The following is a 22,594-nucleotide window of genomic DNA, read 5'->3' as shown; positions in this document are numbered from 1 at the left end:
GGAAACTGGGGAGGCTTTAGTCATTCTTTGGGACTTCATGTGTTTGTGAAGAATAGGCAAGGCAGGTGTAGAGAAGGTACCACAGAACCTGGAATTTAGACGGCCCAGTTGAGTTCTGTTCTTATCAGCGCTGTCATCAGATCATGGCTTGTCTGTCAAGAAAGCTGAAGCAAAATTGGAATCATTAAAAGCTTTACCTTCACATTTCCTGAGCCTTTTTATATATTCCTTGATTTTGTTCTGCTGTTTTACAGAAAGATACCTTTTCTTCCACTGATATTTGCCTTGCTTTATCTTCTCTGTTCCTAGGTTCATTCACTGTCTCTCGTGCTGAATAAGACCACCAGTGAGCTTGCTAAAGCAAATGTGTCCAAATTAGTAGCACACCTGGAGATGATTGGTAAGTGGAATGAAATCAAACTTGCAAAATCTGTTCGGCATTTGAACATTCTAATCACAAATCTAATTGTCTTCACATGCTAAGTAAGGTGTGGATTAGTGGTTTGTGGTTATTGTTCTGGCCATGATTTATGGTCGTGATTCCCAGATACTGGCTTATGGATCAGAATTGCTTGGATAGCTTGTTAAAAATACAGGTGTCTGGCTCAACCTCCTCCCCCCTCCCCTCCCCCCTCTCCCATCTCCATCCCCAAAATCTAATTTAGTAGATTAGGGCGGGGCCCTGAAATCTATCCATATTTTTAACAAACTCTCTCTAGGGTACCTGTATAATTTTTTTGTCTGAATTGGGATATTTTTAAGAGTGAAAGAGGGCATTATAAATAATTTCACCTGACCAGCCTGGCAACACGGCAAGATCCCATCTCTACAAAAAATTAAAAAATTAGCTGGGCATGGTGGTAATCCCAGCTGTAATCACAGGTACTTGGGAGACTGAGGCCTGAGGATCTATCTCTTGAGCCCAGGAATTCCAGCCTGGATGATACAGCGAGACCCTGCCTCTATTAAAAAAAAAGAAAAATTGCATACCTGGAAACTAGGCATATAACAGAGCTGTTTCTGGGAAACCAGGGAATGTGTTTATCTATAGTCATAAATAGGGGCAGCTACCAATAAGAAGGCATAATTTTATGCAGGAGGATTTTGTAGCAAAACTGGCATTGTTTCTAATGGGACGTTTTAAGTTAAAATTCCTAGAACACAAGTGATCGACTACATCAGGTTCTAAATAGTAGGGATTTATAAAGTGTATATTAAGACACTATTCCTTCCTTAATTATTAATAAATAGTGAAGATTACAAAGCTCAAATGTTGCTGCTGTAGTAAAAGCAAGCAAGAATGTCTTTTGAGGAAGGAATGATCCGAAACTAAGGTTTCCTGCCTGGTGTGAATTATTTTAGCAAAGCTTCCTAGAACAGATTGGTCTCCCCCCATCCTCCCCCACCGCCCCACCCCAGAATGTATCCCTGTTGTTGATGATCTTTAAGATTGGTAGAAAACTTGGGTATTTTTGTTAGAAGACATTAGGAATCAAAAATAAGCATGCGTCTTCAACATTGGGAGCTGAACTAGCATGCCAAATATGTATACCTTAGTAATTGTTTTGTGATGAAAATTATGGTGATAAATTTTGCTTTATGGAAGTAGCAGTTCAGAATATTCTTTTCAGTATTCACACAATATTAAGAATGATTCATTATAGGTTCACATTCTAGTTGTGTGTGTTTCAACACGCCTTCCTCTTTCTTCTTACCTTTCAGGGCCTTCACTCATGTTGTGTCAGAGTAGTTTCAAATCTATGTCTCCAGTGTCTGTCTACCTCATTAATTTTGTTCTTTTAATTAAATCTCACTAAAACCCACTCAATGTTGCTTGAATACCTGACATATTCTGATACTTCGCATTGTATTTTTTATCCATAGTACTGTTAATAGATCTTATGATGCTTTGCTAATTCTAAATAGTGGTCTAATTTCAGAAAGAATCATGTTTCTATTTGTATTTATAAATGTTTTATCCTTTAAATTGTGTTTGTGTTTACTTTAATTTTTTTTTTTTTTTTGAGGCAGTATCTCACTCTATCATCCCAGCTAGAGTACAGTGGTATCATCATAGCCCACACCAACCTCAAACTGCTGGGCTCCAGCGATCCTTCTGCCTCAGCCTCCCAAGTAGCTGGAACTACAATCTCATGTCAGCACACCCAGCTAATTTTTCTATTTTTTGTAGAAATGGGGTGTCACTCTTGCTCAGGCTGGTCTTGAACTCGTGACCTCAAGTGATCCTCCCACCTCAGCCTCCCAGAGTGCTGGGAATGTAGGCGTGAGCCACTGAAACTGGCCTACTTTAATTTTTTTCCTTTTGTAGATGTTAATGTGTGATGTTGCTGTATTATTTCAACCTGCTTTGGACTTTTACATTGAGAATCTGAAGTATTGCATAAAATATTTTTTCTGGGTATATTAGAATATGAAAATTTGGTTTTGACATTTAGTTTGATTACAAAGTAAAAGCCTGAGGCGTGTGCATATCAGTTTTTGTTCCAGACACGTTTAAAGTGTGTGACAAAAAAAGATACATAATAATGTCTTCCAATTTTAACATCCCTAGAGGGAGACCTGGCCTTACAGGGAAGCATTGGGAGCCTGTCTCTAAGTGACCTTACATCCCACGGAGAGTTCTACAGAGAACGGTTCACTACAAGTGGAGAAGAAGCACTCATCTTCCAGACTTTTAAGTAAAAATATCAGTCTTTTTGTCACTTGATATTTTTTCATAATCACTTGCTGTTTCAAATTCTTGTTGGCTAAATGATGAAGAAAAGTTTAAAAAAAAATTTTACCTTCTTAGGTAAAATTGAAAAGATCTGTTGTAAGGAGTCCTTCCTGACTTACATTAAATTTCATTGAAATGGATATGGGTTGAAGTAGGCTACTCAGGCTTCATAGACAGATTGAGGTATGATTGAAATAATTCTGGTTATTAAAAGGCCTGGGCTCTCATGCTGATGTTCCATTAACTTGCTGTGTGACCTGAGGCAAGTCACTTAGTCTCCATGCATCAGTTTTTGTACCTAAATAGTAAGGGGACTGAAGTTAGATCATTTCTAAGCTTCCATCTAGCTCTAAAAATTTTGGAATGATATCAGCCTCTGAATGTTGTTGGTGATATGAATGTTCATATACATTATGTGCTTTTCTTTGTTTATAAACATGATCTATATTGAATTGTTTCTGTTTTAGATTTTAGAAGGTATCTTTAGGCCTATTCGGTTATTAAAAAATGATTTTCTTGGGAGATGGAGCGTTTAAAATGGTGGTTTTCAACCTTTTTGAAAGGTGTTAGAAAATATAGATGTCCAGATCTGCCTCTAAATGTTCTGGTTTTATTGGTGTAAGGTTTTTTTTTTTTTTAACATGCTAGCGTTAACCAAGGTTGAGAAAAACTGTTCTAAAAGATGTCTGAGGACCTTTTCTTTCATTTTTAGGAGGATTATATCATACTCTCCTGAGAATTTAGATTGATTTAGTTATATTAATATTACATACCACAGTGGCATGATTCTATAATACATGAGATAATTAATGTAAAACTCTTAATTTTCTGGCTAACACAAAATAGGTGCTTGGCAATGTGAGTTGACTATGTCCTGTATAATAATTTGTTATCATGGCACTGTGCTCCATTAAATTCGAAAACAATTTGGAAAAGACTTTTAATTTATCTTTGTTAATTCCAAAATGCTTCCTCCTACATTTCACTGAAGTGAAAAGACTTATTTCTCCCTCTAGAAGATAGTTTTCCCCAGAAACATTGATTCTGACGCCTCATTTTCTTTAACCATTATTTTTTGGCCTTATTTTTATTGTTTTTCAAGTCCATATTGTCACAGTCTTTGCCAGGAACAGAGTAGCCCAAATACTTAAAGGCAGGAAAAAGAGGTGGCCTGGGAGTGAGCTCAGCGTTGGAGCCGTCCACCTGTTTAGAACCCCGGCTCTCACACCAGTCTCTTATTTAACATCCTCAACACAGTGCAGAAGCATACAAAGGGAGTAATAATTATTGGAGTTTGCTTTGTAAAACCTAACTGTAGATTTACATTTAATTAACTATTAATTAAGTTAATTAAGGAAGCCCCTACATCAACCCAAGTTTTCTTCAAATACTAAGATGCGTCCTGTTGCTGAGCCACGTTTTCATCCTCACTCCTAGGTACGGACGGCCTGACCCTTTGCTCCGGAGAGAACATGACATTCGAGTGAGCCTGCAGATGGCCTCTGTGCAATATGTGCACACTCAGCGCTTTCAGGCGGAGGTGGTGGCTTTTATTCAGCATTTCACTCAGTTGCAAGATGTCTTAGGGCGCCAGCGAGCTGCCATTGAAGGGCAGACGGTAGGTAGCCTTGTTTCTCCAAGCTGCTTTTCCAGTTTGACTAATCAGTAGAACTTTTAAGCCTCTAGAGATAAATCTGGAAACTTTCACTGAAAAAAGGTAAAGGTAATTTATGCTTACTAATACATCCTCCATGTAGCAGATTATCTACAGAGATCTTGCTGTAATTAGAGAGCTTTATTCCTTATTTTTTGTATCATACTTTAAGTATGTTTAAAATGTAGCTTTAACTCCATGTGAAAAAGAGAAAGCAAACTTACAAATAACACTTGAGACTTCTGGTCCCTTCTAGGACTTTAGTGGTGGGGATACTTCACTTGGAAAGTGATTGAGCTTTCTCCAAATGCAGTAGATTAGAAGTTCCCAAACTTTTCAGTTCATGGCACCCTTGATGTCTTGGTAGTTTTTCATGGCACATCCCAGGCCAAAAGAAACACCTAATGGTATTTCCATTTACAAAGTAATTAAATCTAAATAACTTAGTAAGTACATATATCCTAACAACTTAGTAGCTGTTTGAAAAAAAAATAACATAAATTGAGAGGATAGTGTTTTTAGTTCATTCTTAAATAACCACAATTACTAGTAGGATTTATGTTCCTCTTGGGCGCTGTGTAATTTCTCAAACTTGGAATCAGACCAGATACCACATCCCTCGATTCCTGTTCCACATTTATTTTCTTGAGCTACTTTTTTGTTTGGAGACGGAGTCTTGCTTTGTTGCCCTGCTGGAGTGCAGTGGTGTCATCATAGCTCACTGCAACCTCAAATTCCTGGGCTCAAGTGATCCTCCTGCCTCAGCCTCCTGAGTAGTTGGGACTATAGGGGCACACCACCACACCTGACTAATTTTTTCTATTTGTAGTAGAGATGGGGTCGCACTCTTGTTCAGGCTGGTCTCAAACTCCTGAGCTCAAGCAATCCTTCCTCCTCAGCCTCCCAGAGTGCTAGGATTAGAGGCGTGAGCCACCACGCCCTGCCTGGTACTTTTTATCACAGCAACTGCTGAAGACCTAGCTTTGCAAAGATATGAAAGGAATGTAGTGTGCTCTAATACTGAATGTGAATTACGTCAAGCTAGTAGTTTGTGCAGTGTCCGGCAGAATTGTTTTTCCCTCAAAAATTTAAAATATCCTGGCAACACTAGGACTGCAATATACTGTGGTATCTCCATGCAGTTTGGGAACCATAGAAAATAATTACAATGTAGTTATTTGTAAAAACTTGTTATTTTTCCTTTAAAAAATTATTAGGTAAAAGATTACAATTTAAGAAATAGACACTATCTATATAGTGGCAATATTTTAATTAAAAATTATGCTTTAATTTATATTACATTTTTTTGACTATGTTAAGTATCGATTCAGTATAGTATCAAAGTAAAAAAGGGCATTTGGAGAAATCTCCTCAGTTACTATTCCTCAGCGATGCAGTTTCTCTCCCTGGAAGCAACCAATATTACCGGTTTTGTGTATATCTTCTAGAGAATGTATTTTTTTAAAATATGAAAAGTAGCAAAATCAAATTATAGAAAATCTGGAAAAAAGAATCATAATGTTTTACCAGTCTCTCTGCACCATAGCTATGTTTTAATTTATTTCCACAGGTTTTTTTCTGTGTATTTTTCCATGGTTATAATCATGGAATATATGTCTTTTTTTCTCTTTCAAAACTGAAAAAAAATTTAGTATGTGTTTGACACATATAAAAGATTGTCTGTAGCGTGTATGTAAGTTACAGAGTATAATAATAAAATGAACATCTCTGAATCCACTACCAAACTGAGAATCAAAACATCACTAAGCTGCTTCATCCTAAGCCTGTGTCCCTTTCCTGTCTCATTGCCCTGTGAATTCCTCGGGTAACCACTCTTGTGATTTTGGGGTCTACTAAGTCCCTTGAAAATGAAAAACAAAAGTTTCTTAATAATATCTTTTGTTAGTGATCTGTATAAAAATGATATTAAAGTGTATTTAATGTTTTGTGACATGCTTTTTTTTAGCTTAGTGTGTTAATAAGATTCATTCATGTTTTATTTGATAGCATTTATTTTCACTGTCGCATTTCATTGTGTGTATAACACAGATGATGTGTTCATTTTCCAATTGAATATAGGAAAATTGGGTTGTTTACAATGTTTTGCTCTTGTGTGCTATCTCTCCTGGTGCACATTTGTCAGAGTTTCTCTGAGCTACCTGGGAGTGGAATTACTGGGCTGCAGGGTATGCACATATTTATCTTTATGAGATAATGCCAGATTTTTTTCCAAAACAGCTGTCTCGATTATATTTTCCCATGAGCAATGTATAAGAATTTCTTTTAACTCATATCCTTGCCAACACTTGTATTGTCAGACTTTTTATTTTGGGTCAATTACTAGGTATAAGATGGTATTACATTTATGACCTATATATGCTTTTTAAAAAAATTTTAAATTGAGGAATAACATATAGTGTATACAGTAAATTGTGTAAAGCATGATAATGTTATGCATATACTTGGGAATCCAGCTTTTTTTCTTAGCGTTTTTAAGAGTCTTTTTCTGGCCGGGCGCGGTGGCTCACTCCTGTAATCCTAGCACTCTGGGAGGCCGAGGCGGGTGGATTGTTTGAGCTCAGGAGTTCGAGACCAGCCTGAGCAAGAGCGAGACCCCACCTCTACTAAAAATAGAAAGAAATTATCTGGCCAACTAAAATATATATAGAAAAAATTAGCCAGGCATGGTGGCACATGCCTGTAGTCCTAGCTACTCGGGAGGCTGAGGCAGTAGGATTGCTTAAGCCCAGGAGTTTGAGGTTGCTGTGAGCTAGGCTGACGCCACGGCACTCACTCTAGCCCGGGCCACAAAGCGAGACTCTGTCTCAAAAAAAAAAAAAAAAAAAAGAGTCTTTTTCCGTCTTGCTTTGCATTTTTCACAGCCATCTATGCACTGTGTAATCTGTGAAGTTAATTTATTTAACCATTTTCCTGTTTTTTAACTTTAAAAAGGAAATTTTAATTGTTCCTAGTTTTTCATTCTTATGGCCAGTGCTTCCATGAATATCTTCACAGAAGTGAAGTTTTTTTCCACTTTTTGATTGTATTTGTATTAGTAAGATTGATTCCTGTAAGTAGTATTGTTTGATCAAAGCTATGAATATTTTTGTGACTGTGGGTGCAACTCTGATAAATGTCTGTTAGAATTGTTATGTACATTTAAAGCAATTAGTTTTGCATGTATGGTTTAAACAGTAGTCAGTTTTATTGTGGTAAATCATTTGGGTTAGGAGATGAGATACTTATGCATTATTGGGTAAATGGGTTTAACTTCCTGGGTTAAGCAGAGTTTAAAGATAAATCTAAGTTTTGCTTTATCAAATTATATAAGACAAGTAGGAGGTTAAAGGAATGTCTTTCTCTTTGAACATTGTTAAATATGTGGGCTTTGAAGAAAAGCTGATTTTCTCAAGAATCTTTAATCCTAGCTGTTTGACTTACTTAGATTTATAGAGAGAGCTAAAGACCTACTTTTATTTGCTGATAAGATTAAGAGGCTACTTTGTTTGAAATTTAAATTCCTTTCTCCGAGTATTGTATTGGTGATAGGTGTATTTGACCTGTAGCTGGACTTTTTTTTCTTTTAAATTTTTCACCATGGGATACAGGTACCATAGCTAGTTTTTCATTCCTGCATTTTCTTTGTTTTCTTTTTTTGAGACAGAGTCTCATTCTATTGCCCAGGCTAGAGTGCCGTGGCGTTAGCCTAGCTCACAGCAACCTCAAACTCCTGGGCTCAAGCAATCCTCCTGCCTCAGCCTCCCAAGTAGCTGAGACTACAGCCATGTGCCACCATGCCTGGCTAATTTTTTCTACATATATTTTTAGTTGTCCATATAATTTCTTTCTATTTTTAGTAGAGACGGGGTCTTGCTCTTGCTCAGGCTGGTCTTGAACTCCTGAGCTCAAACAGTCCACCTGCCTTGGCCTCCCAGAGTGCTAGGATTCCAGGCATGAGCCACTGCACTCAGCCTTACAATAATCTTGTTTGTTCATATCTTCGATTATTTATGAATGATGGATGTGTCATGCAATCTGCCAGATGCCTGGAACATAGCAGAAAACAAGACAGATGAGGTCATTGCCCTCATGGAGTTTATATTTTAGTGGGAGGATATAAACCAGAAGAAAAAAAGATAATTAGTTATGATGATGCCTAATGAGGTAGTGGTAGGCAGGTGTGTTTTTTTCATTTTATTGTATAAGGTGAGGAAACACTATTAACCCTTAACTCTGGTTGACTGAATCATTATTCAATGTTTTTCCCATCGACATATAACTGAAGGCATGTTAAAAATGTAAGAGCTATTATGTAGGATACCATTAATAGTTTAGTATTTTTAAATCTGTAAATTATTTATAGTATATTGAACTTTAAAAAATAGAGATGTGTGTATGGGAAAAAAGACTGAAAAGATACGGTGTTGCTGTGATAATAATAATGGCTATTACATATTCATCTCCAAGTGTTTTAGGTGTGTTGGTCTCATTTAATCCTTATAACAACTCTTTGACGTAGGGCTTATTATTATTCCCATTTTACAGGTAAGGAAACTGAGTCACAGAGACCTTAACAACTTAACCAAGATCACCAAGCTAATTAAGTGGCTGGAGTGGGGATTCAAACTCAGGTAGTCAGTCAGGCATCAGAGTTCATACTGTTAATTCCTATGCTAAACTGCCAAAATGGTAACATTATTTATCTCTGGAGGTGAGATTATGGGTGATTTCAGTTTTCTTCTATTTGCATGTCTTTCTCCTCTAAATTTTCTGCAATGAATATGAATTAATATGTAATTCTCAAATTTACTTAGACAGGCTAGCCATGAGTTGATAGATAATATTGACAAATCATGTACAGTTAGGAAATGGAAACAGTATTTATTTTTTAAATTCTCTGACTTGTATACTTAACACCTCAAAGAAATATCTTTTTATATTGTAAAGTTATATTTTTCTCTTTTTAAAAAGCAATACAGATTTATATATAATTTTTATTTGTCAATTAAAAATAAAGTAATACATGTGTTTTTATAGGAGATAAGAAAATATGAATAAGCAAAAAGGCAGAAAATTTAAAGTATCTGTCTTGTTCTTTGTAATCTGTATTTTTTCATTGATCAATATATGAGAAACATTTTCCAAGTCATTAAATAACACTTGCAATGATTGTGTAATGTTTCATTATATTAGTACATTGTACTTATTGTCAGCTTTATTGTGGTATAATTTACATACAGTAAAATCAGCCAATTTTAAGTGTACAATTCAGTGAATTTTGACAATTATATGCAGTCTCTTAAGCACAACCACAATCAAGGTTTAGAACATTCTGTCATCTCAAACAGTTTCCTCATGCCCCTGTGCAATTAATCCCCTTGCCCTAACCCCTGCACCCTAGCAGCCATTGGTCTGCTTTTTAGTCACTATAGTTTTGTCTTTTTAAAAGAATTCTGTATAAATGAAACCATACGATATATAGTCATTTGTGTCTGGCTTCTTTCATGTAACGGTGCTTTTGAGAGTCATCCATGTTGTTGCAAGAATCAGCAGTTTATTTTTATTGCTGTATAATATTCTGTTGTTTGAATATAACACAATTTGTTGATTCACTTGCCCCCTTGATGGACATTTGGATAGTTTCCAGTTCTGGGCTGTTATAAATAAAAGTGCTGTGAACATTCACATTCAAGTCTTTGTGTAGATGTTATGTTTTCATTTCTCTCCAGTAAATCCCTAGGAGAGGAATTGGAGTCATGTGGTAACTATAAGTTTAACATTATAAGAAACTATCTTCAAAATTGTTTAGCTGTTCTGGGTTATTTGCTTTTCCATTTGGGTTTTAGAGTCAGTTTGTTGATTTCTGTGTAGTACAGAAATCCATGTTGTTGCAAGAATCAGTAGTTTATTTTTATTGCTGTGTAGTATTCCATTGTTTGAATATAACATAATTTGTTTATTTACTTGCCCAATTGCCTACAGAAATTAACAAACTGACTCTAAAACCCATATGGAGTCTGCTACAAATTTGGTTGGGATTGTATTGGATCTGTAGATCATTTTGTGGATAATTGACATCTTAACAATATTGAGTCTTTGTATCCTTGAGTATGGTATAGCTCTTCATTTAAATAGGTCTTTGGCTGAGTGCAGTGGCTCACGCCTGTAATCCCAGCACTTTGGGAGGCTGAGGTGGGAGGATCGCTTGAGGCCAGGAGTTTGAGACCAGCCTGGGCAACATAGTGAGACCCTGTCTCTAAAAAAAAAAAAAAATTAGTCTAGTGTGGTGGTATAGATCTATAGTCCTAGCTACTTGGGAGGATCACTTGAGCCCAGGAGTTTGAGGTTGCGGTGAACTGTGATGGCACCACTGTACTTTAGCTTGGGCAACAGAGCAAGATCCTGTCTCAAAAGAAACAAAAAGTAAATATGTCTTCCCTTTCTCTCAGCAGCATTATTGTAGTTTTGGGTATAGCAGTCTTATGCCTCCTTTGTTAAATTTACCTATGGGTATTTCAGATTTTTGGTGCTATTGTAAATTATATCAATTTTTCAAAAATTTCAACATCCAGTTTGTTGAAAGTGTAAGAAATATAATTGAATTTTGTATATTGACTTACTGACTTTGTATCTTGCAATCTTGCTAAAGTTATTCTAGCTCCTTTAGATTCTTTAGAATTTTCTGCATAGATAATCGCATTGTCTGTGAATAAGACAGTTTTACTTTTTCCTTTCCTACCTGTATGCCTTTTATTTATTTTTTTTCTTGCCTTTTTACATGAACTAGAACTTCCAGTACAATATTGAATAGAAGTGGTGAGGCTGGATATCCTTGCCTTGTTCCTGATTGTAAGAGAAAACATTCACTCATTCACCATTAAATATGTTAACTGTAGGTAGTTGGCTTTTTAAAAATGGTTATTGTTTATAGGTTGCCTTATATTTTTAATATCTATGTTCTGTAGCAATGACCCTTATCCTTTCCCAAAGTTGGTGATTTTTGTTTCCTTTCGTTTTTCTTGATTAATATAGCTAGAGATTTATCAGTTTTATCACTCTTTTCAAATAACCAACTTAATTAGGCATGTATTACTGCCCAGCCATTCTCTCAGCAAATATTCCATTTGCACTTGAAAAGAATATATTTTCTGTGGTCTTTGGGTACAGTGTTCTATAAATATTTAATTGATTTTTTTCTCTATTGTTTATCTATTTTCTATATCATTGATTTCTGTTCTTTATTATTTTCTTTCTTTAGGTTTAGTTTGTTTTTCTAGCTTCTTAAGGTAGAAGCTTCAGTTATTGATTTTTAAATTATTCTTTTCTAAAGTAATGGTGTACATTTTCCTCTAAGCATTATTTTAAGTGTAGCCCAAGAATTTCAATATGCTTTATTTAGGTGAAAATATTTTTTATTTCCTTTGTGATTTCTTTCTTGACCCATGGGTTATTTAAAAGTGTGTTGTTCAGTTTCCAAATATTGGGGATTTTCCATTATCTTCTTGTTACTGATTTCTGATTTAACTCGATGGTGGTCATAGAGTATACTCTGTGATTTTAATTGCTTTATAAATTCATGAAACTTTTGGGAACCTGAGGTTATTTGATTATAAAATTAGGGAATTAATTGAGCCTCTGAGTCAATTTTCATTCCTCTTTCAGGTGAGAGATCAAGCCCAGCGCTGCTCACGGGTTCTCCTAGATATTGAGGCTGGTGCTCCTGTTCTCCTTATCCCAGAAAGTTCCAGATCAAATAATCTGATTGTAGCAAATTTGGGGAAGTTGAAAGTCAAGAATAAGTTTCTCTTTGCCGGTTTTCCTGGAACATTTTCCCTGCAAGATAAGGTGAGCAATCAATATCCATCCCCTTTTCAGTTCAACCAGTATTTGAACACTAAATAAAAAATTCACCTGCTGCTATAAGATGGTCCATAACTGCTGTTATTTTTATAGGATATGTGCCTTGAAGAATGTTTTTTGACACCTTATTGACATTTCAATTAACTTTACAAATTAGGGTAGTATAAATTATAACTGTTACTAACTGTGGGTAGTAACTGGTTTTAGCAAACAAACCAATGGAATCGGTCTTCTATCTTTTTATAATGCTTTCCTTATATAAAAACCTTCTTTCTGTAATATCAACTTTTTACACAATGTGACTTTTTTTTAGAAGATGAGATTTGGCTGATGGTTTTCCTGAAGCCATTTAAAAATGTCTTAATAAAATTTGATACAGTATATTGCTTTACAGTTTTCAATTACTTTGGCACTTCTTTATTTCTTACAACAGTGTTTGGAGGTAATTAAGATGAGGATTGTTGTTATTACATTTTACATTTGGGAAAACCAGGACTCTTTGAGAATAAACAATAAAAATGGAAACACCTAGTAAATCACAGATTCTTAAAGCTGAGAGGACCTTGGAGATAGTTTAATTAGCCCCCTTCCACCCAGTTTTGCATTTGAAGAGACTGAGTGATGTTTCTGGAACTAGAGATGAGGTCTTGTCATTCTTGGCTTGTGTGTTCATCATTCCTCGCTGGTTTCCACGGCAGCATTTGAGTCTATTTGCTTACTCAGTCTGCACCCATTTTAGCATGTCAGGAAAGGACTTACTGCAATTCTCAGCTAGTTAGGCCTATAATCTAATAGCTAATAACAGGGGGAGAGAGAGACTTTGAGAATATGTACGTAAGATTTAAGATGTTAAGACTGACAAAAATAGCAATAAATAGGTGCTGTTTGTTGAATGCTTACATATTAGCCTGTGCTAAGCTCTTTACATATAAAAGGAAACCATTCACCACACATCTGACACCAGAAGTATTGGTTTTTTTCCCCCACACCAACCAGTCTCCAACTGTCTAGATACCAACTGAGTGTCCTGCAATTCAATCAATTATGACACTGCTTGTAGTTAGCACAGACCCCACAGATGAAGGGCTTAGTCCCACAAGACTGCCCCCCCACACACACTTCAGACATCAATCACAAGTCCTGTCTCCTGTACTTCTGACCGACTAGCTATAAATTATGGCTTTTAACGACCCCCTCCTCAGGTTCAATAATTTGCTATAATGGCTTGTAGAACTCGGGGAAACACACCTACCAGTTTATTATAAAGGATATACTAAAGGATACAGATGAATAGCCAGATGAAGGGGCACGTAGGGTGAGGTCCAGTAGGGTCCTGAGTACCGGAGCTTCTGTTCCCGTGGAATTGGGGTGCGCCTCTCCCTAGCATGTGGATGTGTTCACCAAGCAGATAGATCTCTGGACCCCATTCTTTAGGGTTTTTAATGGAGAGCTCATTTTTTTTTCTCCCTTTGAGACAGGATCTCACTCTGCTGCCCACACTGGAGTGCAGTGGCATCATTATAGCTCACTGCTTCCAAGTAGCTGCTGGCACTATAGGCGCACGCCACCATGCCCAGCTAATTTTAGTAGGGATGGGGTCTCACTCTTGCTCACACTGGTCTCAGACTCCTGAGCTCAAGCAATCCACAATGCTAGGATTATAGACATGAGCCACTGCTCTCCACCTTATGTAGGCACGATTGATTAAATCATTGGTCATTGGTGATTGGACTCAATGTCTAGCCTCTCCCCTCTCCCTGGAGGTCTAGGGAGTGAAGCTGAAAGTTCCAACCTTCTAATCACACAGCTGGTTCTTTTGGCAGCCTCCATCCTGAAGCTATGTAGGGGCTTTCAGCCACCAGTCATCTAATTAGCATATAAAAAGACCATTTGTCACACTGAAGATTCTAAAAAACTCTTGTGTCAGCGAGTAAGACCAAATACGGTCCTCCTCCCTTAACTACAGGGATACTTCTGAGAAATGTGTCTTTAGGCAATTTCATTGTTTACCAAATGTCATAGAGTACACTTACACAAACCTAGATGGCATAACCTCCTGTCCATCTAGACTCTGGTATGGCCTGTTGCTCTTAGGCTACAAACCTGTAGCATGTTACTGTACTGAATACTGCAGGCAGTGGTCACACAAATGGGAAATATTTGTGTATCTAAATGTATCTAACCATAGATAAGGCACAGTAAAAATATGGGACCACTGTAGTACATGCCTTCATTGACTGAAATGGTATTATACAGCACATGACTATATTTCTTTATGATATCTGTATTTCAAGGCCAGACTAAAATTTTTAGGAAGAGATCAGTTATAGCCAGAATGGGCAATCAAATTCAATAATAATATTTTTGTTTCTCTAGCCTTCCTAAAAAGGTAACGACTGATTTTCTGTATCACATATAACTATATATGGGCTTGCGAGCTAACTCTGAAGGTAGCCTTGGAAGAAGAATTGCTAAAATATTTTAAGAAATTTTTACAGAAGGGTTTCTATTTTGTTAAGCCAAATAATAGCATGTAGTTTGTAGCATGCTAATGAAAAAATTTTCCTGCATTTGTTTTTGAGGATTTGATTTTAAGTAGCAGTGCATACAAGGATCGTTTTTTCTTCAAGGTATAATGTGTTTTTTGCCTTCTAGCTATTCTGAAAACCTTATGGGATTCAGCAGTCAATTCACATTCATATGCTTAAAAAAGAAAATTTAAAAAATGTATGGAGTATCCTTTGTCTTGGGAAACAGTTCGTGGCTGGAAAGGTGGCTGCCCTGTCATCTGTCACGCAAAGTGTGTTTCATGTGTAGCAGAGCAGCTTCCTCACTTGCTGTCTCTTGAAAATCAGCCCTCTATATGAGGGTTTGTAGTAAAAACAAACAAACAAAAGAAACGAAAAACCCCAAAACTAACTCGTAAAACTAACCCTTTGAAATATCTGATTGGGAAAGCCTGCTTATTATTATTATTATTATTATTTTTGGTGAATTACTTCCCTCATATGTAGAGAAGTCCTTCTTAAGACCCATTAAAAAGAATTTCTTTTTTTATACCTGAATGGTACTTTCTTGGTGATTGTATCTTTAAATCCTGGAAAAACTGTCTTGTTGCATACCTGTGGTTGTTCTGTAGAATTCCATAAGGGCTGCTTGGAGTGTGCCGTTTGTTAAAGTATTTGTAATCAGATAAACATATCTGTGAAGTTTACTTTCCGTGTGTACAGTTAAATTGATCAGCATCTATATGAAGTGAATAATTACCTTCCTCACCAAGCATCACTTTGCATTTACATTCATCCTTTAATATATTTGCATGTGTGAGGTTTGTCTAATATGCATTCCAGTGGTTAAAGAACAGGAAATAATCCTGAAATCAAAGCTTTCAGACGGGTTATTTGCCCTTGAGTTCCATGACTCCTGTGCGTTTGGAATTGTTTTACATAAATCCATGTCTTAATGAGTGTAAGTTTGAGTTTTTCACATATGTTTTCCTTTCATTTTTTTCAACCATAGCTTATACTTAAATCGTAATTCTAAGTCAGAGTCTTTCAAAAGCTTTGGGTTAATCTCCTCAAGCCATTGATTTATTTAAACCAACTACAGAGAGGATGTAGAGATGAATCAAATGAAAGAACAACAAACACTTTCCAGAATTTAAATAAACTAAGCAAATGTTGAAATACTTAAATAATGGCATTTACCTAGTAATTTGCCTTGCAAAAAAGAAAAAGGGCAGAAAGTAAAAACTAGTTTCTTTTATTGTTACTTTTAACTACTACTCAAGGTAACTGTGAAAGGGAGCAATATTTTTGTGTTTTTCCTCAAAGCTGAGAGAAGTAAACATCTAAGGCAGTGCTGCAGGGAGAACCACTCTTTTCCCTTCCTCCCCGCCTGCACGTGGGGTGGCTGGATGGGAACAATCTGATGCAGGAGCCACACAGACCTGTAGCTCTGAGGCCCTGGTGAAGAAACCATGGGAAGTTTAAGTCAGTCATTGAATCATTCTAGTGAAATAGATTTTCCTCTGTTAGCAATTAACTGAAGGTTAAGTACTAAGTACTTAAGAAAAGTAATATTTTCAGTAGAATTACAGAATCTGTTTTATTCTGTATTAACCCTTCTGAATTTTGATGCCCTTTGGCAGAAACATAATAGGAATGGCTAACTTCTTTTGTTTTCCATTTTGGTTTCATTTCCACAGTTGCTTAGAGAGATGGAAAATGTAAACCAGTGAAAGGAGACTTCTATTATAGAAAATACAGATACATTGCCACAGCCTAATTCCGTTGGAGCCACGTTGCTACTAGATATGTTTTCTTAAAACAGTAACTGCTCCCCACTCCAACCCCAGCAAAGCAACAATATATCATATAGCTGAGGGATTTGGTTTTGTTGCATTTGACCTAGATTAAACCACTTTGAAGTAGTTGGCATCTTCAAATTTGCTCTTGAGCCAAGAGATGGTATCTTGCTATAGTTTTCAACAGGTATTGAATTATATATACTATCTCTGCAGATAATTATATGTGACAGTAAATGTCATGACTCTGTTAGCCTCTTGTTTATGGGATCTGGGAGGCTGAGGAAAGTGCAAATATTAGTCTTTGAAGATCCTAGGGAATGGGCTAGGACTTCCAGAACATTAAAGATATAGTCCCACCACCATTGTCTCCACCCTGCCCACCCCTATTCCTGCATTCTAATTTTATTTTGTTCATTCTCAGGAATCCGTGCCTTCAGCTTCCCCAGTGGGTACTCCCAAACACAGTATGAGGAAAATGACAAGCACGGAGGACTCCAAGGGGACCCATACCCAGGGGCAGTTCATGATGCCCAGTACCTCCACCAACCAGCAAGGGTCACAAGCCACACCGTCTGTTGGCCAAGTTTCTAGTAGTCCAGGTAAAAGAGGAGAAAATAGCTATAAAATGAAGATGGGGAAATTCACATTGGGTACAAGCAGATGCTAGCAAAGAGATGGCCTTTCTTTAGTGATTTTGATTTTCCTTTAGAAGGTTTAAGAGTCTTTTGTGTAGATTTAGTATTGGGTGACTTGTAGATTATGGTTGAATTAGCAAGACATAGTATAAAGAGATTTTAGATCATCTATTAGGACTTTTTTCTTGTACATCAAGATAGTTGCCACCGGATGGTGATAGTATAATTAGAAAGAGTCCCACATCCTTGCAGGCCACTCTATAGACACTATCCCTGCAAGTCACTGTTTAATTCTAAAAAATGGAAAATAACCCAGTAACAAATATTAGTGTGAATTAAATAACAACAGAAATACTATATGCAACAATTTTTGAAGGACATGAGCTATCCAGTCATTCCAAATGTGAGCCTTATTTTGGCTTTGCTGTTTCTAAATGTATTCCTTATGGGTGATGTACAGGATAAATGGGGCGCTGCTCTGAGGCACTAGAGAGGGAGGCAGAATATGATTAGCTGCAAAGAGAGGTGCCAGACACCAGCTGAGAGGCTGCTGAATGTCTTTTGTTAGATAGATACAAGGAATGGTCAGCTGCCTGCAGTACCTTGTAGTCCTAGAGGTGACAGGAAAGTGGATTATAGTTATGTTGATGATTAAATGAGATAATCTTAATCATCATGATAGTAGTTATTGTGGAACACTATGTACCAGACATTGTGGTGCATTATTTATATTAATTATTTCATCTATATAACACCTTTCAGGTTTCATTTTTATCCCCCTGTTACAGATGAAGAGACAAAAGCTTAGAGAGATTAAGTAACTTAACTTGCCAAGGTTACATATATAGTAAATAGAAGTGTTGGACGACAATTTTTGGCCCTAATTTTTAACCTACATGACACTGCGTGTCAGTCTGTACGTATAACGCATATAGAGCACAGAGGGGGAGGCACCTGGGGGCCACTCAACAAATGTTATCTGTTGTTACTGATATTAGGATGACAACAACGATTAGGAATAAGGCCAGTCTCACATGTAGGTGGATGCCTTTAAGAAGTGATTTGGGATGTTTTATAGAAAGAAGTTCTCTCTTCTAACAATATTTCTTGTACTGATTTGCTATTTGTTTCTGAAATTCCCTTATCAGTGATATATTGCCTTGGATTAAGACAGTGGTTTTCACACTATTTCCATGTAGTCCTAGGATTCCATGAGAGTACCCTAGGGAATCTCTAATGCCTACTTCTTTCCCATTCCTTGCCCCTTTTTACCAGGTCAGCTCCACTTTTATCTGCTTTATATATTTATCAATGTAATCAGCCAATGAAGAACTGATTTATTCAGTGCCCACTTAATGCAAGGTGTTGTAACGTTTTGTTCCCAAGTATATTAACATGCTGTTAGATGTGGCTCCTGCTATGATGGTACTTGCAGACAAATGAGAAAGACATTAAAAAAATACATAAATATTGGTGGATTATAATAAATGTTATGCAGGGAAAGACACAAGAACAGAGAGGACCCAATATAGATTGAGATGAGAGGGCCACGCCAGTGCTAAAGCTGTTCAGGCAACAGAGAGCTTGGCATTTTGGGGGAAACAAAGGCCAGTAAGCCTGAGGTTCTGTGAGCAAAGGCGGGAATGGCTTGAGATGAGTTTGGAAAAGTGGGCAGTGGGCTTCTGTAGGGCCTTGTAGGGATTTGGGGGAGTATTGCAGAAAGAATTTTTTGGATTAAACATAGCCGTTAAAATGTATAAAGGAAGGGATTGTTTGGTCTATTTATTTTTTAAAGGATTACTCAGGTATTTTGTGGGGAGAATGGTTTTGTGAGGGCCTGAATGGAATTATGTAGGTATAATGGAGGAGAGTTTATTTTGGTGGCCTAGGCAAGAATGACGGTAATTTGGATTTGGTGAGCGGAAGTGGAAGTGGTTACAGGTATTATTTGTTTGAAAAAAGAATTTTGCTGCAGGGAAAAGTTTTTAAACCTTTGGGCAGCATTGTCTCTAGGGAGGGATTGCATGTGAAGTTAAATTTAGTCATAAACCCTCAGCTGGTATCTCAGGATAGGCATGAGACACTGACAGACTGTGACACAGTCAGTGTTTGGAGTGGTGGGCAGGTGGCAGGATGTGTCGAGCACACGGAGCTTTGTGCGGGGAGGTCTTGGTGCTGTAGTGGAGACTTCTGCATAGCCAGTTTTCTAAGTAGTGGACAGGAGGGGGAAGCAGGCAGTTCTAAACATTTTCCAAAGGCAGAATGCACTTACTTAGAATTTTAAATTTTGTTCAGGGCCAGCCCTTTTGGGGTCCCATTTTCTTCATTATCTCTCTTTCCTTGGGTCCTTGTAGAAGACCACATTTGCCTGTTGGATTGCATCGTTGTGGATCTCCAGGACATGGACATCTTTGCTGCAGAGAGACATCCCCGAGAATACTCTACTGCCACAGAGGACAATAGTGGAGATCTGATCTTCCCCTCTTACTTTGTGCGACAAACAGGAGGAAGCCTGTTAACTGAGCCTTGTAGGCTGAAATTGCAGGTGGAAAGGAACTTGGACAAGTGAGTGTTTTACATTTGAATAACTGTTGTAAATAGAATCTTAACTTGGAAATTAGTGCTATTAAGGTAAGTCTGGAAGAACATAGGCATTCACTTATTTCTTCATCTGTTTAACAAGTGTTTATTGAGTCCCTCACAGTGTGCTAGACATGAGGTACTGTAATGAAAGAGAAAGCATCTGCACTTGCAGGAGCTTATGTTGTATTGAGGGATATAGGAAGGAAAGTAGATGATTCTAGCTCAATGTTTGATTCAGCGTTGTAAAACTGTGTTACTACGATTACAAGTGCCTTGGAAAGAAAGAGAAAGGGACACAAATTTAGCAGGAATTTGGGTGGTGATGGAGGGTAGTGATTTCAGGCAAAGTATCCTGGAAGAGATGGACATTTGAATTACGTGTTTGAAATATAATAGATTTTGAACCTGTTATTGCTGTTTACCCTGGAACTCCATTTAATCGTAAATGTTTAGGTGCAGGCTTGCCCATTTCACTCCATGAAGCAATCTGAAAGTATTCCAGAAAGCCTAATGAACTGACCCCACTTTTACTCTTATTGTTGGCCTCCAAACACAGGATGCTTATTTCTGTAGTTCAGCATTGTTTCAGTTGTCATTCAGTTCCATACCTGGCTGGGAACCTTCTTGAAAATAAACATTCCCAGACCTACCTGGAACCTGGAATCTGACTCTCAGGGCTGACGCTCAGGTATATATTTAATAAAGTTCTTTGAGGGTACTTCTGCTCGCCTGATCCATGTGCATGGGCTGGGAACCGCCAATTACAGTGTTTGATGTCTTTCAGTTTGGGGCATTGATTTTGGAGAAAGCAGCAATGTTTTGCATCTCGACTCCAGGGAAAGATGAGGTGTACAGTAAAGAAAGAGATTTCCATTTGTAGCATTTTGAAAAGCACCTCATTACTTATGATAGAGTATGATTTTAATCCTTCTTTGGCCACTCTTGTCACAGTTCTTGGGTTTGGGCAAGTCATTTAATGTCACTTTTTTAGTTTCTCTCTGGATTAATGATATAATTTAGCCGTTCTCACTGGGATGTTTGTGTTTCACTCTTACTTGTTATTCAACTGCTCCCTGGCTGGTGTTCAGTTATGGTTGGCATGGGCTATATTTGGTTTTACTGGCTAAGCAGTCTTAAGAGGAGCTTCATTATTTAGAAATCGAACACTTTGTTTTCTTTTGAAGCAGTGCTTTCCAAAAAAAAAAAGTGCTTTGCTACTCTGCTTATCTGAACTTTCCCCACTCCCATCAGTGTCTGTGTGCAGGTAATTAACTCTGTTAGCCCAGATAGAAGGTGATGCTGAACACAAGGTGTCCTTTCAGCTTCTTACACCCCAGAAACAGGAACCCAAGATGGCACTTCCCAGTTTTTCTTTGTTGATTGCATCACTGGTTTTTAAAAACTCTATTGTATATATGCTTTTCTCTATAGACAAAGTAATTTTTTATATTCCTCTGCCACTTCAAATCCTAACCCTCTGCTTTATCTGCTCAGAGCATAGTGTCTGTGGAATCCATGATGCCCACTTTACCCATGGGTGGGGTGGGAAAGTTTTTTAGTGTCGAGATGAGGTATATATGTGTCACCCCTTTCCCCATCTGCAACTTTACTTCTGCCCAACCCAGCTGAGATGAGTAACCTGTCTAGATTTTATCCTAACATCCCATCTGGGCTCAACATGAAACTGGTGGTTGTCCTTTAGTTACCACTTTGCTTTATTGCTTTCCCAACTGTAATGTCTAAGCTATTTCTGAGTGTCATGAGGTTTTCCTTATTAATACATTAGTTAGTTAGCTCATGTTAGAGTGGAGGATTTTCTTGATGTATATTTTGGGAAAAAGGGGATATTTTGTAGTTGAAGCATGACAATCATACTAATTTGCTGCATTTGGAGCTACATGAAACTTTTGTCGTTGGGAGTTAGAAATGAACTGGTTGGTAATATATAGGTGGGCACATTTTAGCCCTCTATTTGGGTGTGAGCTATGTCAATGTTAAGTTAGGACTTATTTGTGTAAGTGACCTTTTTTCTGTTTTGTAGAGAAATAAGTCATGCTGTGCCAGACGTATCTATCCATGGCAATCTCTCCTCAGTGCACTGTTCCCTGGACCTGTATAAATACAAACTGATCCGTGGCTTATTAGAGAACAACCTTGGAGAGCCCATAGAGGAATTTATGCGGCCTTATGATTTACAAGACCCAAGAATTCATGTGAGTGAGATCTTATGTTCTTCTGTAACCCTCATAGTCTCAGCTGATGTCACCCTATGTATATATATTCCTCAACTTGACCTGGAGAAAGAAGGTGAAACAGCAGACAAATTAGATTTCTTGACATATTAACCCATTTTTAGGTTGGCATCATCAACTATGGACTGATCAGCATTTTCCTCTTGTAGACTGTTCTCAGTGGAGAAGTGTACACTTGCATGTGCTTCCTCATTGATATGGTAAATGTAAGTCTGGAGCTTAAAGATCCAAAAGGAAAAGAAGGTGCTGGGTCTCTAGCCAGGTATTGCTTTAATTTTATTATTTTATTATTAGTAATAATAATCCAAATAATGCACATATTTTGTGTTAGCATATAGCGGAGGTTGCAGAGTGGTGGTCCACAGGCAGAATGTGGTCTTCAGAGTGCTTTTGGTCTACACAGTGCTTTTGAAAAGTTTCAGTTTGTTTCTCTGTCAGCCAGTACAGGTTAGGTTATGCTCTAGTAACAGACAACCCCACATACCAGTGACTTAAAAGAGTGAGGATGTTGTTCTCCCTCATACTGTGTGCTCATTGGAGTCACTCAGGGTGACAGAGCAGCCA

At 37.4% G+C, this 22,594-nt stretch overlaps 1 protein-coding gene and 1 long non-coding RNA gene across 8 annotated transcripts in view; one reads left to right on the top strand and one right to left on the bottom strand.

Annotated features, from left to right (window-relative positions):
* VPS13D (vacuolar protein sorting 13 homolog D) overlaps nucleotides 1-22,594 on the top strand; it is a 248,099-nt gene that overhangs the window by 45,158 nt on the left and 180,347 nt on the right. For all 6 annotated transcript variants that reach the window (XR_006733919.1, XM_045546090.1, XM_045546092.1 and 3 more), the window contains exons 22-29: nucleotides 310-400; nucleotides 2,573-2,699; nucleotides 4,175-4,355; nucleotides 12,054-12,236; nucleotides 16,982-17,159; nucleotides 19,550-19,760; nucleotides 21,820-21,991; nucleotides 22,180-22,292. Coding sequence is in view for 5 of the 6 variants with exons in the window: in XM_045546090.1 (XP_045402046.1) it covers nucleotides 310-400; nucleotides 2,573-2,699; nucleotides 4,175-4,355; nucleotides 12,054-12,236; nucleotides 16,982-17,159; nucleotides 19,550-19,760; nucleotides 21,820-21,991; nucleotides 22,180-22,292 (1,256 nt within the window). In the remaining variant the exon portion in view is untranslated. The remainder of the gene's footprint in view (nucleotides 1-309; nucleotides 401-2,572; nucleotides 2,700-4,174; nucleotides 4,356-12,053; nucleotides 12,237-16,981; nucleotides 17,160-19,549; nucleotides 19,761-21,819; nucleotides 21,992-22,179; nucleotides 22,293-22,594) is intronic.
* Nucleotides 11,821-22,594, bottom strand: part of LOC123634458 — a 40,387-nt gene continuing 29,613 nt past the window's right edge. For both annotated transcript variants that reach the window (XR_006733923.1, XR_006733921.1), the window contains one exon: nucleotides 11,821-12,224. This is a non-coding gene — a long non-coding RNA (uncharacterized LOC123634458). The remainder of the gene's footprint in view (nucleotides 12,225-22,594) is intronic.

This window comes from Lemur catta, chromosome 3 (assembly GCF_020740605.2).
Source record: "Lemur catta isolate mLemCat1 chromosome 3, mLemCat1.pri, whole genome shotgun sequence".
Lineage (NCBI taxonomy): Eukaryota > Metazoa > Chordata > Mammalia > Primates > Lemuridae > Lemur > Lemur catta.
The sequence above is the reverse complement of the archived record's forward strand: the minus strand, read 5'-3'. Positions and strand labels throughout refer to the sequence as shown.